Source organism: Lepus europaeus, chromosome 14 (genome assembly GCF_033115175.1).
Source record: "Lepus europaeus isolate LE1 chromosome 14, mLepTim1.pri, whole genome shotgun sequence".
Classification (NCBI taxonomy): Eukaryota; Metazoa; Chordata; class Mammalia; order Lagomorpha; family Leporidae; genus Lepus; species Lepus europaeus.
In genome coordinates this window covers 19,636,432-19,651,355 of record NC_084840.1, presented here as the reverse complement: position 1 = coordinate 19,651,355, position 14,924 = coordinate 19,636,432, and the positions used below count along the sequence as shown (strand labels likewise).

The following is a 14,924-nucleotide window of genomic DNA, read 5'->3' as shown; positions in this document are numbered from 1 at the left end:
ACAATTCTGCAGGCATGAAGCTGCCACTTGGGACACCCACCTCCCAGTCCTACCTCCACTTCTGACCCAGCTACTTGCTAATGTGCACTGTGGGAGGAAGCAGGCGATGGCTCACGTGGTTGGGTCCCTGCCACCCGTGTGGGAGGTCTGCGTGGAGCTCCTGGCTCCTGGCTTCTGCCTGGCCCAGCCCCGGCCATTGTGGCCATTTGGGGAGTGAACCAGCGGATAGAAGATCTCTGTCTCTGTCTCTCCCTCTCACTGTCACTTCTGCCTTTCAAATACATAAATATTTTTTAAAAAGATCTGAAGAAAAGAGCAATTAAATGAAAAGCGAGAACGTGTAGACATCAAGTGTCTCCCGCTCGCTTCTGGAGCTGGCTCAGAAGGGAAGGAAGAACAGAGAGTCCAGGGGAGGGATTTAGGGTTAGTTTTCTAACTCCCGTCCGTCTGTCCATCCGTCCTCCCGTCCACAGGAAGAGGCACAATTATGCACAGAAGTGAAGAAACAAGATGAGGAGGAGGGGTTGGAGACCCGGGAGAGGGCAGGTGGATCGATGGGGCATTTCTGAGGGGAGGGGCAAGGACAGGGTTGTGCCTGCCTGCGAGGCGGGACCTGCTTTCCTGGGTACCGCACAGGAGGAGGCAAGGCTGAGTGCAGGTGTGGACAAGCTGGTGCCGCAGGAGCGGCCGGAGGCAGAGGGATGACCTCCAGGGGCCTCCGCTGTCCTCGCGTGGTGCCCGGCTGAGGCCGACCTCAGTGCCCTGCTTCTCCTTGCTCGGGGCTGAGCACATCGTCTTCTGGATCAAAAGGCTTAAACTCAGTCCAGCTTTGAGCATTTATCTGGTGGCTCCTGTCTGTGACGTGCTGGGGCCTTCTTTTCCTGGGACCTCCTTCCCAGCCCCCAGCAGCCAGGTTCTGGGCTTCACCATCTGCCTATCCGGCTCCTTGGAATTCCAAGTTGCAAGACTCCCTGGTGCCCGCTGAGGGTGAGGAGGGGTCTGCAAGCAGCTGTGGAAGGGTGCGGAAACCTCAAAAGCCGTGGGCTCATGAGATAACCACGCCGATCCCTGGAGGCTGCTCCTGGTCCCTTCTGTCTCAGGGAACTGACCCTGAAGTGCCATTGTTGTCAGGTGTCCTGGGCCAGCCATGGCCCTTCAGGCCTGGCGCCTGGGAGCCCACCCTCGGTTCTGCCTTGTTTTAAATCTAATAGAACTTGCCACTCTGGAATCTAGCTGAGGGGCCGGTGTTGTGGCACAGTGGGTTCAGCCACCATCCGTGACACCGGCATCCCATATGAGCGAGGGTTTGCGTCCTGACCGCTCCACTTCTGATCCAGCCGTCTGCTGATGCTTCTGAGAAAGCAATGGAAAACGGCCCGAGTGCTTGGGCCCCTGCATCCGTGTGGCAGATCTGGGAGGAGCTCCAGGCTCCTGGCTTTGGTCTAGCGCAGTCCTGGCCGTTGTAGCCATTTGGGGAGTGAACCAATGAGTGGAAGATCGATCTCTCTCTGTTAATTCTGCCTTTCAAATACGTAAATGAATCCTAAAACAAACAATATGAATCTAGCTGAACCTTGTTCCTGTTGACATGTCCAGCTTCCAAGTCGGGAGGAGGGATGTGCTTCTCCTGTTTATTTCCTGGTGGGTAAAGCAGGATGGTGCAATGACCATGTCTGAGAATTTGACGAGATTGTAAACTTCTTGGCTGCTGGTGCCCAGGGACAGTGGTGACCACTTCACACTGACCTCTCCCAACCTAATCCCCGCCCCCCCCCCCCAACACGTGCACATCCGTGTCCATGCAGCTCAGCTTCAGCGACAGACTAGAGTCTCTTGGGGGAGTTTTTTTTTTTTTTTTTTTTTTTTTTTTTGACAGGCAGAGTGGACAGTGAGAGAGAGACAGAGAGAAAGGTCTTCCTTTTGCCATTGGTTCACCCTCCAATGGCCGCCGCGGCTGGTGCGCTGCGGCCGGCGTACCGCGCTGATCCGATGGCAGGAGCCAGGTGCTTCTCCTGGTCTCCCATGGGGTGCAGGGCCCAAGCACTTGGGCCATCCTCCACTGCACTCCCTGGCCACAGCAGAGAGCTGGCCTGGAAGAGGGGCAACCGGGACAGGATCGGTGCCCCGACCGGGACTAGAACCCGGTGTGCCGGCGCCGCAAGGCGGAGGATTAGCCTAGTGAGCTGCGGCGCCGGCCGGGGGAGTTTTTTAAAAACACCATTACTCTGCCACAGACCAATCAAATTAGAATCTCTTTTTTTAAAAAAAAAAATATTTATTTATTTATTTGAAAGTTAGAGATAAGGAGACAGAGAGAGAAATCGACCTTCTGTCTGTTGGTTCCCTCCCCCGATGGCTGAAATCACTGGGACTGGGCCAGTCTGAAACCAGGAGCCCTGAGCTTCTTGCAGGTCTCCTGTATGGATGCAGGGGCCCAGGGACTGGGGCCATCTTCTGCTGCTTTCCCAGGTGCACCAGCAGGGAACTGGATCGGAAGTGGAGCAGCCGGGACTAGAACCAGTGCCCATGTGGGATGCCGACTCTGAAAGTGAAGGTCTAACCTTCTAACCACAGCTCCGGCCCCTCGTATTAGAATCAGTACTCTAGATGCCGGCGCTGTGGCACAGTGGGTTAACATCCTGGCCTGTAGTGCCGGCATCCTATATGGATACCGGTTCGAGCCCTGGCTGCTCCTCTTCTGATCCAGCTCTCTGCTATGGCCTGGGATAGCAGTAGAAGATGGCCCAAGTCCTTGGGCCCCTGCACCCACGTGGGAGACCCAGAGGAAGCTCCTGGCTCCTGGCTTCGGATCGGCACAGGTCTGGCCGTTGTGGCCAATTGGGGAGTGAACCAAGGGATGGAAGACCTCTCTGCCTCTCCTCTCTGTGTGTAATTCTGACTTTCAAGTAAATAAATAAATCTTTTAAAAAAATCGGTACTCTAAAAAAAATCCCCCTAGGCTGGCATTGTAGGCTGTAGGTAAAGCTGTTGCGTGGGACACCTGCGTCACATATGGGACTGATGGACTGCCCGATGGGTTCAAGTCTTGGCTGTTCTGCTCCTGACCCAGCTTCCTGGGAAGGCAGCAGGTGATGGCTCAAGTGCTTGGTTCTTTGCCACCCACATGGGAGACCAAGATGGAGTTCTTGCCTCTTGATTTCTGCCTGGCCCACCCCTTGCTGTTGTAGGCATTTAGAGTGAGCCAGAGGATGGACAATTTCTCCCTCTCTGTTACTCGCCTTCTAAATAAATAAGTTTAAAAACTTAAAAAAAAAAAAAAGGTCCCCCGAGTTTTCATGTGTGGCTGGATTGAGAACCACAGCGCAGACTAACCTTGTCATTATGACCAACTGTCCAGTGCCTCTTCACTGTTTTCATGTTGTGGCTTCTAAAGAAAAGGATATCAGTGCCCGAGTAAGTGTAGGGCCTGCGTGCGGCTGGAGGCAGCTGGCCAGCGTCCGTCAGTATTTTGGCACATCTGTAATCCATCTGGCCCTGGCCCTCACCTGTTGGCAAGCTTTGTTTTATTGCATGCAATGGTGTATTCTGGGAGGAGCCTGTGCAGTCTGAGTAATTATGAAGTCTGTTTAATAGGGCCCTGCTGTGCGTTCCGTTTACAGCTTTATTGAGGTGTGATTGACCTACCATACGCTATCCACAAAGTCCAGCTTGATAGGTTTTGACACTTGAACATACTGGTGGATGCTCCTCCATGATCAAAATCATGAACATACTCCTCGGCCCCGAAAGTTATGCCACTTGGTCACTGCATCTCTCTCTCTCTCTCTCTCTCTTTTAAAAATTTATTTATTTATTTGAAAGGCAGAGTTACAGAGAGGCAGAGGCAGAGAGAGAAGGAGAGAGAGAGAAAGACAGGTCTTCCAACTGCTGGTTCACTCCCCAGATGGCCACAAGGCTGGAACTGTGCCAATCCAAAGCCAGGAGCTTCTTCCAGGTCTCCCATGCGGGTGCAGGGGCCCAAGGGCTTTCCCAGACCACAGTAGAGAGCTGGATCGGAAGTGGAGCAGCCGGGACTTGAGCCGGCGTCCATGTGGCACTGCAGGCGGCAGCTTTACCCGCTACGCCACAGCGCCGGCCCTCACTGCATCTCTTTGCACTCCTTCCCCAGCCTACTTCTTGTCCCTGTCGATTAGCTTTGTTTTCCAGAATTTGATGGACTCACCTGTGCTCACACTCTGGCCGCTTCTTTTACTCAGCACGGTTAATCTGCGATACATCCATGCTATTGCAGCGATAATTCGCTGGTTTTCATTGCCGAGTGGTGTTCGATTCATATCACATTTTATTTAAGAAATCCATTCGCCTGTGGACAGACATCGGGTTGTTTGCAGTTTCAGATGTTACACACAGAGCTGCTGCGAACACTCTGGTCTGTGCCTCTGGTGGACATACGCCTTCATTCTCCTGGACCACCGTGAGTGGGTTAGTTGAGTTATGTGGTAGGTATCTGTGTCTGTTTACCTTTTTAGGAAGCTGCCTGTTTTCCAAAGTGTTTGCGTTCCCCACCAGCAGCACGTGGAGGCGTGGGAGCTCTCTTTAAACAGACCGAAGAGCCTCTTGCCCATCTTTTCCTCTAGGTGGATGGAAGTGCATGTGTGTCTCTCTCAGGGCACATAAGAGAGAGATGACGTTTGTGGGCTAGGGACCAGAGATGGAGATGCGTGTCGATGGATGGGCGCTGTAATGTGGATGTGTAGACACAGACCCGTGTACACCGATGGGGGAGGGGCTGGGTGTGATTGATAGATACAGCAGTTTTGGGATCTTTCTGTTTCTTTCCATCTGCTGTGGGCACCGAAGAAGCAGGTGCGGCCCCAGGCTATGTCATCAACACCAGATTATTGGTAAGTCTCTCCTTCTGACTGAATGACTTATACTCCCCTCTTGTCTGCAGGTGCCCAGACACCATGCCACAACCCCGCAGACCTGGCACCGGCAGGAAGTAGAAGGCGTCCTCGTCTCCTGTGCCCCCCGTCCTCACCATGTCTTCGACTCAGGGCGATGGGGAGCACTGGAAGTCCCTGGAGTCGGTGGGCATCAGCCGGAAGGAGCTGGCGATGGCCGAAGCCCTGCAGATGGAGTATGATGCCCTGTCCCGGCTCCGGCACGACAAGGAGGAGAGCAAGGCCAAGCAGAGCGCAGACCGCTCGCTCATCAGCTGGGACGAGCCTGCCTTGGACTTCTACAGTAAGCCCACAGGAAGGCGCAGTGACCTCAAGCTCTTCCGCGGTCTCTCTGGCTCTGATCCTACCCTCAATTACAACTCGCTCTCCCCACAGGAAGGGCTGCCTGGCCACCCTGCCTCCCAGGGCCCCCAGCCTGGCCCGGATCCCTGGCCCAAGGGCTCCCTGTCTGGAGACTATCTCTATATTTTTGATGGTTCTGATGGGGGCCTTTCCTTGTCCCCAGGACCAGCAGACGTAGATGGCTCCTGCAAGAAACTGTCCCCACCCCCTCTGCCCCCCCGGGTCTCTATCTGGGACGCCCCTCCTCTGCCTCCCAGAAAGGGGTCCCCTTCACCCTCCAAGACCTCCCAGCCCAATGACATCAACACGTTTTCCTTGGTTGAACAGCCGCCAGGCAAGCTGCTAGGTCCTCAGATCCTGAAAGAGGACGAGCCGCCAGCAGGCGGGGGTCAGGGGTGCCTCCTGGGGCCTGTGGACTATGACGGCATCAATGACGCCATTACGAGGCTCAACCTGAAGTCAACCTATGACGCAGAGCTGTTGCGCGATGCCACCCGGGACTGGAAGGAGGGCCGAGGGCCTCTGGACTTTGGCAAGGACACCCCTGGGAAACCCGTGGCCCGGAGCAAGACTATGCCCCCGCAGGTGCCCCCACGTACCTATGCCTCCCGCTACGCCAACCGAAAGAATGCCACGCCTGGCAAGAACCGCCGGATTTCCGCTGCTCCGGTGAGGCTCCTAGCGTGTTTCTTCTGCCCCCTGTCCTGTCACTCAGAGATGAGGCCAGCCCCCCTCTCTCCTTTGCTGCTCCACATCCAAGTCCTCACCTCTTTAGTCCCCCCCACCACCACTTCTGCTTATGGCACTGGGTCCCCGTGCCCTGGCCTGGGAGAGATCCAAGGTAGTTTTTATTTTATTTTTTTTTTAAGCTTGTTTATTCTTTATTTGAAGGGCAGAGTGACAGGGAGAGACACAGAAAGAAAGGTCTTCCATTTGCTGATTCCCTCCCCAAATGCCTGTGACAGCCAGGGCTGGGCCAAGCCGAAGCAAGGAGTCAGGAGCTCCAGCTGGGTCTCCCACGTAGAGTGGCAGGAACTCAAGCACTTGAGCCATTGCCTGCTGCCGCCCTGGCGCGTTAGCAGGAAGCTGGATTGGAAGCAGAGGCAGGATTCCATCCCAGGAACTCTGGGATGGGATGTGGGCATTGCGACTGGCGTTTTAACCTGTTGTGCCATAATGCTGCCCCCCAAGTAGTCTTAATTGAGGGGTCGGAGAACCCAGGGGAGATAGGGCTTGTCTTCAGGGCCGAGTTTCGTGTATCTTGGCCACAGTGGCCTTTCTAGTGTATTCTAATCCTGGTTCTTAGTGTGTGTGCACTACATCATATCAGGACTGAGTTAGGAGCTGGGTGGTCCATTAAAAATTTTATTTATTTTCATTTTCTTTGGATTGCAGAGAGCTAGAGGGCAGACAGATAGAAACAGACACAGGGAGATCTTCCATCCTCTGGTTCACTCCCCACATGTCTGCAACAGCCCGGTGCTGGGCCAGACTGAAGCTGGGAACCTAGAACTCCACTGGGGTTTCCCACATGGGTGGCTGGGACCCAAATACTTGGGCCATCGTCCACTGTCTCCCAGGGTGCTTTAGCAGGGAACTGGATCAGAAGTGGAGTAGCCAGAACTCGAGCCCAGGCACTACTCTATAGGATGTGAGCATCCCAAGCAGCAGCGTGACGGCTGTGCCACACGCCTGCACCTGGGGAATCTTGTTAACTGTGGCTGAGTGGCCCCGTGGGTCTGAACAAGTGGCTTCTACTCACCAAGTCCCTGCTCTGCCACAGCGCTGTGTGGTGATGAAGATCTTTCATGATAGGAACTGCTTCTTTAGTGCTTGCTGCGTGCCAGACCCTGGTCCGGTTCTGCACATCAACCCTGCCTGGGAGTCCAGAGCCCCCCAGCAAGAAATGGGGGAGCTGGCATTCAACCCTGGTCTCGCTTGATCCGAAGAACACACTTGCTCTCTTGCTCACTCACTCTCTCTCATATATACATAGCATCAAATATACATACCATCAAGCCGGCCACCTCAGCCATTTCTCAGTGGACGGGTCAGTGGCATCAGCCCCCTTCACACTGCTGGACAACTGTCACCACTCCCCATCTCCAGCCACTCTCTTTTCCCAGTGAAAGCATTTAGAACAAACAAGCGGCGTGACAGTGACGATTCGACTGTATCCAAACACGGTGTCAGACGGCGGTGTCTGCTTGGCGGCCCCGGTGGCCTCCAGCGCACGCTGGTCTCGGTTCTGGTACAGCAGCGCGGTGGCAGCAGCGCCTCCCCAGGGGGAACTCGGAGGCTGCGGCTCCCGTTTCACCCCCGGCCCGTGGAAGGGCTGGCGGCAGAGCGGAGAGATGGCCAGTGGCTGATGGCAGCTAAGCCTTCCACCTTGTCCCATCCCCGTCTCCGGCTTTGATGTTGTCCGAGGAGCAGTGGGCTTTGGCGCCACGTGTGCAGCCTTGGGCTGAAACAATGCCCCCCAAAGCAGCAGACTCGGCTCCTGGGAGAGGCCGTGGCCCTGCGCTCGGGGCTTTTTAAAGGGCTGCTCTCGGAGGTGGGGCCGCTCCTGCTATTTATAGGGACTGGGAGATTACTCTTCCCAGCTCCCAGTTCCTCGCACCGAGCTGGGCCTGCTCACCAGCTCGGGCTAGCCGCTGGTGGTCCCTCTGCGGCAGCCCCCCCACCCCGCCCCCTGCCCGGAGAGGGAGCAGGCTCAGAATCTTCCTGAGGAACCGAGGGTGAAGCAAAGGCTCTCGCAGTGCTTAGGGGAAATGCGGCCTTGGTCCTCCCCTCCCCAGCCTGCCTGGAGGGGGGACCCCCTGCGCCCTCGGCCTGTGCCGCCGCCCCGCCTCCGCCGGGCTGCCAGCCGGAGGGATCTTCCTTACCCCGGGCCCGTGGAGCCAGCCCTGGAAACGGTTGGCTCCAAATGCCAGCCTGGTCCCCCCACTGCCAGCCTCTCCCTGGCTGACTCCCCCAGCCGGCTTCGGGTGATGCCACCAGCGCCTGCCAGCCGGGCAAACGTAAGTGGCTTTTGTTTCCTTACAGTGCCAAGGAGTGGTACTGAAACGGTGTAAAAATGGCTTCCAGTAGCCGTTCTGTTCTCTCCCTCTCTGCCTCTCTCTTGTGCCTCCTCCCCCTCTCTCTCGCTGTCTCTCTGTCTTTTGTGGGTTAATTGCTGACAGTGGTACTATTGTTTTGACTGGGACACAGGCATTCTCTTGGCAGAGCCAGGCCTCACATGCCAACTGCCCCCACCTCTGCGTGCACCCTCCCCAGCCCCCGGGGAGCCAGGCTGACACGAAGGGGAAGGGGTCACTGGAGGAAGCAGGCAGGATGTGGCGATGCGCCCCGCCTGCCCCCAGGGGCAGAGCAGACAGAGCGCAGCCCCGGAGGTGAGATGCGCCCCGGCCTTGGCCTTGCGGTGAGCGCAGACCCCGGCATCAGGCTCCCCCCGGAAACAGCTGGGGAAGCCGCTGCCTGTACCGGATGCAGCCTGGGACTACGTCAGAACTGCGGCTTCACCCCACTGGCACCCGGGCGGGCACCAGCAGCCCCCAGCTTCCTTATCTGAAGGCTTCCTGGGGACCCTCCTGGGGGCTGAGAGCAACTTTGCATGGAGACAGCTTGGGGTCTTGTGTGGGAGTCCTACCAGCCACGGGTTCTAGGAGACAGGGTGGGCCCGGTGCAAGCTCTCCAACGTTCCAGCCAGTCAGAACCAGGAGCCTCGGGAGCCGGGAGGAGCTGAGCCTTCTAGCAGGTTCTCTCCTGCCCAGGCACTTTCTTCCTCAAATAGCGTTTAATGAGAAGGCATGCGCGTCTGAGTCATGTCCTCCAGTGCGGTGCGGGTGCTTAGTCTCTCTCTGCTTGGCTCCCCGGGGCTTATGGATATTGGACTTTTGTCCAGGGCCAAGGCTCCCTGGATCCATCTGGGTACCCCACCTGCCCCAGCCTCAGCGGAGGGGCTGGGAGAAGCAGCTGCCTGCTCAGCTCCTTGCCATGCCCCTGGGAGCAGTCCCCAGAAAGCCCTTGGCCTGCTGGGTCCAACAATGCCGTGTACCGCCCACGCAGCCACACTGAGCTTATCAGCACAGCTCTCTCTTCCTGGGGGTCTGGCCACACCCTTGGCTTCCAGTCCTCTTTCTCATCTTGGCTTTGGGGGCTCCTGGGACAGCAGGTGATGTATTTCTGGATTTTCCGGATTGTCTGGGTGTCTGTTCGCTGGGACGGAGAGCAGGGAGGACCTTGCTGGGGGGCGGGGCGGGTGCCACGAGCGAGCGGGCACTGAGTCAGCTGCTCTTCTCTTGCAGGTGGGCTCCCGGCCCCACGCTGTTGCCAATGGCCACGAGTTGTTTGAGGTCTCAGAGGAGAGAGACGAGGAGGTTGCCGCATTTTGCCACATGCTGGATGTGTAAGAGTTGAAGAATGGGGCTTGGGAGGGTTGTGTAGGCTGGGGAGGTGGGTCACCCATCCCAGAACTTTCTTTAGGAAAGAAGAGCCATAGTAAATAAAGTTCAGTTCATTGCTGTGGGAATTCCTAAGAAAGAGGTCTGAAGACTTTTTAAATCTTAGAAGTTCCACATTTAAAAGAAATTTTTTATAAACCCATACAAGTGTCATCAACTGATTTTTTAAAAAATTATTTATTTATTTAAAAGGCAGAGTTAGAGAGGGGGGCGGGGGGAGGGAGAGGGAGCTTTCATCCGCTGGTTCACTCCCCAAATGGCTGCAATGGGGCTGAAGCTGGGCCAGTCTGAAGCCAGGAGCCAAGAGCTTCCTCCAGGTCTCCCACGTAGATGCAGGGGTCCAAGGACTTGGGCTGTCCTCCATTGCTTTCCCAGGCGCATTAGCAGGGAGCTAGATTGGAAGTGGAGTAGCCAGGTCTCAAAATGGCACCCATATGGGATGCTGGCATTGCAGGTGGCGGCTTTACCGGCTACGCCACAGTGGCAGCCTAAAATTTTTTTTTTTTAAATTTGAGAGGGAAAGATATAGACAGCTCCCATCTGCTGGTTCACTCCCCAGATGCCTGCCACAGCCAGGGCTGGGCCAAGCTGACGCTGGGAGCAGGGAACCCAACCCAGGTCTCCCACATGGGTGGCAGGGATTCTATGTGCGCCATCATCGCTGCCCCCCAGGTCTGTATCAGCAGACAACTGGCATGGGGAAGGCGTGGAGCACCCGGTGGAGAATGCTGGCGGCACAGGTGGCAGTTTTAGCTCTGTGCCACAACGCCGACCCCAGATCCCACCTTTTTAACAAAATCCTGAGCCTTCCATCTCACAGTCCGGTTACCCCGATCACCTGAGGCTCTGACCCAGTGGCCCTTTGGAGTAAATGCTCCCAAATGGAGCTAAGCGTGTCATCTGGAACTAAGCTGGCCAGGAAGTGGATTCATAGCAGTTCTCTGTTACACTTGCATGGAAAACTTTGTCACTTTGGAGTCATCCCCGCCATTCCACTGGGGGAAACATTTTGCAACTGTGGTCGATGTGAGAAGCACGGTTTCCCCCATCCCCATCCTGGCCGGCAGACCCGAGTCTTCCGACTGAGCGGGGACAGAGGGGCCCCCTCCTCCGCTGCTGTCCGAGGCATAGTGAGCTGAGGGTCCTTTCCCTCTCTTCCTGGACAGCCTGCGGTCCGGCTGCGACATCCAGGACTACTCCCTCACCGGCTACGTCTGGAGTGCCGTCACCCCGAGCCCAGAGCACCTGGGGGACGAGGTCAACCTGAAGGTGACCGTGCTGTGTGACAGCCTTCGGGAGCCGCTCACTTTCACCTGCAACTGTAAGTGTGGACCGGAGGAGCCTTCGCCCTTGAGTCCCGCCCCCTGGTGGCCCAGCTGTGGGGCCGTGGGGATGCTCTTCTGGGGGACTGGCTCTGCAGCCAGCTTCCCAGGCCCAGCCTGTTTGTCTGCTCTGCCAGGTGGGTGGTGAGACCTGGGAATGCTTAGCTGGGGATGGCGGGTTGGGGTGGGGCAGCTGAACCTCACCTACCCCTAGCGCCCCCCGTCATGGCTCCCCCTGCCTACGCCTCCCAGGTTCCTCCACCGTGGACCTGCTCATTTACCAGACCCTGTGCTACACCCATGATGAGCTGAGGGAAGTGGACGTGGGAGACTTTGTGCTGAAGCCCTGCGGGCTGGAGGAGTTCCTGCAGAAGTGAGTGACAGCTGGGGCCACGCCCGCAGGGGGCAGCGCTGGTTTTCTGCCTGGGAAGGTGGTGAGGGGCTTCCTGGGCGTGGTGTGGGAGCAGGGCTGGCAGCTCTGCCCCAGCCCCACGGCCAGGACTCCTGCTTTCTGGGCACACTGTCGGCCACGTCGCACTTTCCCCAGGAGCTCCAGCTGCCAGCGGGCTTGGCTGGCTTCCTGCGCCCGAGCTGCTGTGGAAAGAGCTTGGAGCTGGGGTTAGGCAACGTGTAGGTCCTCTCTGTGGGCTTCTACTGGCAGAGGGACATGTGCATCTGGGGGATGGGGCCAGGCTTGTGTCTCCTGAGCTGGAGTCCGTGGGATAGTTTTGTGGCCCGGGGCAGCAGAAGGACCGGGCAGAAGTGCCCTGCGGGACCCAGGGGAGAAGTGACAGTTACTCTCTTTCCCTCTTCCCCTGCTGTCCTGGGTATCCTCCCACAGGGGCTCACTTCCAACTGTTCGCCATCCAGTGCTCTCTGCAGAGAGCAGGCTCCCTGGAAAGCCTGGCGTGGGCCAGCTGGGGCACCCCTGTGGCTCTGGAAGGCGGGGCGCAGAGGAGGCCGGGTCGAGGTCCCCACACCCAGGGAGCATAGCTGGGCGGCAGCAGACAGATGAGCTCTGCGTTCCTCCCCCCATTGCTGCAGAGTTGCTCTTGCCCCCCACCCTGGCCCCTTGTTGCTCCTGCCCCCGACCCTGGCCCCTTGTGGGAAGCAGGTCTTGGGAACCGGGCCAGGAGAGGCCTGCCCGTGGCTCACTTCTCAGGAGTGCGAGCTCAGGGCCACCCCCCAACCTTTTCTCTGTCTGGCCTCCGGGCCTGGATGCGGGGTTGCTGTCCAGTGGTCAGGCCTGAAGTTCGCTTCTTGGCTGACTTCTTCAACCTTAGGGATTTTGGAGGTCCCTCTCTGGCCTCTGGGTCCTCATCTGGACAATGGGGGCAGGGAAAGGCACATGACCCTACAGGGCAGAACTCCAGGGACACCGGACGCCGTTCAAATCTCCGTGTGCTGCTTGCTCTTGTCCTTGATTTTCCCTGGAGGAATAAGGAGGGTCCTCAATGCGGGGTCTCCTGGCACAGAGAGCCCCAGGCAGCCACTGTGAAGAAGGCCCCCGGGCCCTGGTCACATCATTATGCTGGCTTGCCACATCCCCTTGCAAAGCCTGAGTCTCTGGGGGCTGGGTACAGCAGGTTGAGGGTTAAAGGTGGCATCGACCCAATGGGCAGTTGACACATTCCAGCAGGGGAGGACCAGCCCAAAGCTGGGAGTCTTGGGGCTCTGGCTCAGACACATGCTGGCAGGACCCCCAACCCTGGAGCCCCCACAGTGTTGCAAGCCCTGTGTTGGAGGAGCCCCAGCGAGGTGGCACAGGGTCTGTGGTTCTCAGGCCTTGCCCCTTCTAGAGAAGGTCAGCCAGACCTCCTAGGGGACTGATGCCCACGACCCTCCCACCCAACAGAAGAGCACAGCTCCGGGCCTCTGACGCATGACAGCTGCCCTGGGCCAGGCTGGGAAGGGCCCTCTGGGGGTTGCAGAAATCTCATTTCCAAGGAAGCCCAGGTTTCTGAGCCCTGCCCGACTCAAGGAGGGGCTGACCGAGGGGAGTGTTGGTCCAGGATGCCGGCTGCTCTCAGATAAGAACCTCGAGCCGTCCCAGGAGAGGGCTGGGTTTCCTGCCGCCGCCCCCCCCGCCCCACCACACTCTTCCTTCCTCTCTGACCTGCCCACCAGGCCCAGCCCCACAGCCCAGCCTCTCCGCCCTTGGGTTCTGGCCCACTTCAGGCTTAGCCTGTCGGGGCCCAGACCACCCCGGCGCCTCGGGATGTGGAGAGCCGGCTGGGTGTCAGCTAGACCCGGCCTGGCTTCTGCAAACAGCGCCCCTGTGCTCCTCCTGCCGTTTCTGGCCCAGGTTCCCGGCTCTGCCGAGGCCGGAAGCCCCTTTCCGGCTTCTGTTTCGCAGCTGCTGGGTTGGAGGCCTGGAGGTGGCACTCCCACTGCCCGTTCTCCCAGCTCCCTTTCTTTTCTTCTTTGATTTTTTAGCAAGAATGTGGGATCTTAATTTTTTATTTATCTTCATTGTACTTGAAAGGTAGAGTGACAGAAAGAGAAGCAGAGAGAGAGAGCTCATCCATCCACTGGTTCACCTCCCACGTGCCTGAAACAGCCAGGGCTGGGCCAAGCTGAGGCCAGGAGCCCGGAACTCCATCCAGGCGTCTCACCTGGTGGCAGAAACGTCAGTACTGAGGCCGGCACCTGCTGCCTCCTGGGGTGCACAGGCAGGAAGCTGGGTGCAAAGCCCAGGAGCCAGGGCTGGAAGTAGGCACTGGGGTGGGGGCTGTGCGTAACTGCTGCCTTTGCCTGGGTTCCTTCCTGGTCCAGGGGTGATTTGTGGGGAGGAGGGGGCTGGGTTGCCACAGTGTTCCCTGAGCCTCCTCTGCAACAGGGTTTTTTTTTTTTTTAACTCAAATTATCTTTTATTCTTTTGGCAAACATCAGATAATACGAGCAAAACTATATTGCTCACTAAAGTGATACACATTCTTTTTTGCTTTATACAAGTTGTAAACATATTTAAGTAGAAAAAATTCTTGGCTATGACATATTCCAGAACTCTTGACACACATTTTTCTGAGTTAAGATAAAACAAAGCTTATGTAACTTCCATAAGACCATCATCATACAGCAAAACTGAATTAGTATATGCTGCTTTTGCATTAACACCTGCCATTTTTTAAAAGACTTTTTAAAAAAGATGTATTTGCTGGCGCCGTGGCTCAACAGGCTAATCCTCCGCCTTGCGGCGCCGGTACACCAGGTTCTAGTCCCGGTTGGGGCGCCAGATTCTATCCCGGTTGCCCCTCTTCCAGGCCAGCTCTCTGCTATGGCCCGGGAAGGCAGTGGAGGATGGCCCAAGTCCTTGGGCCCTGCACCCGCATGGGAGACCAGGAGAAGCACCTGGCTCCTGGCTTCGGATCAGCGAGATGCGCCAGCTGCAGCGGCCATTGGAGGGTGAACCAACGGCAAAAGAAGACCTTTCTCTCTGTCTCTCTCTCTCTCACTATCCACTCTGCCTGTCAAAAAAAAAAAAAAGAGATGTATTTATTTATTTGAAAGTCAGAGTTACACAGAGAGAGAAGGAGAGGCAGAGAGAAAAAGGTCTTCCATCCACTGGTTCACTCCCCAATTGGCTGCAACAGCCAGAGCTGCTCCCATCCGAAGCCAGGAGCCAGGAGCTTCCTCTGGGTCTCCCACATGGGTGCAGGGGCCTAAGGACTTGGGCCATCTTCTACTGCTTTCCCAGGCCATAGCAGAGAGCTGGATCAGAGAGGAGCAGCTGGGACTAGAACTGGCGCCCATATGGGATGCCGGCACTGTGGACAGTGGCTTTACCCACTACACCACAGCGCTGGCCTCTAAAAGACTTTTTGGTTATCATTAAAATGATATTTACCTGCCTGAAGTTTTATGAATGAGCA

The 14,924-nt window shown here is 56.9% G+C and overlaps 1 protein-coding gene across 2 annotated transcripts in view; it reads left to right on the top strand.

Annotated features, from left to right (window-relative positions):
* Positions 1–14,924, top strand: part of PIK3C2B (phosphatidylinositol-4-phosphate 3-kinase catalytic subunit type 2 beta) — a 66,240-nt gene that overhangs the window by 13,943 nt on the left and 37,373 nt on the right. Inside the window, exons 1-5 of one of the 2 annotated variants that reach the window (XM_062211655.1) lie at positions 4,353–4,460; positions 4,916–5,936; positions 9,575–9,675; positions 10,897–11,051; positions 11,305–11,425. In XM_062211655.1, coding sequence (XP_062067639.1) covers positions 5,004–5,936; positions 9,575–9,675; positions 10,897–11,051; positions 11,305–11,425 — 1,310 coding nt within the window. In that variant the 5' untranslated portion in view covers positions 4,353–4,460; positions 4,916–5,003. Of the gene's footprint in view, positions 1–4,352; positions 4,461–4,915; positions 5,937–9,574; positions 9,676–10,896; positions 11,052–11,304; positions 11,426–14,924 lie in introns of those variants that run through there. The other variant, XM_062211654.1, reaches the window with a different exon arrangement.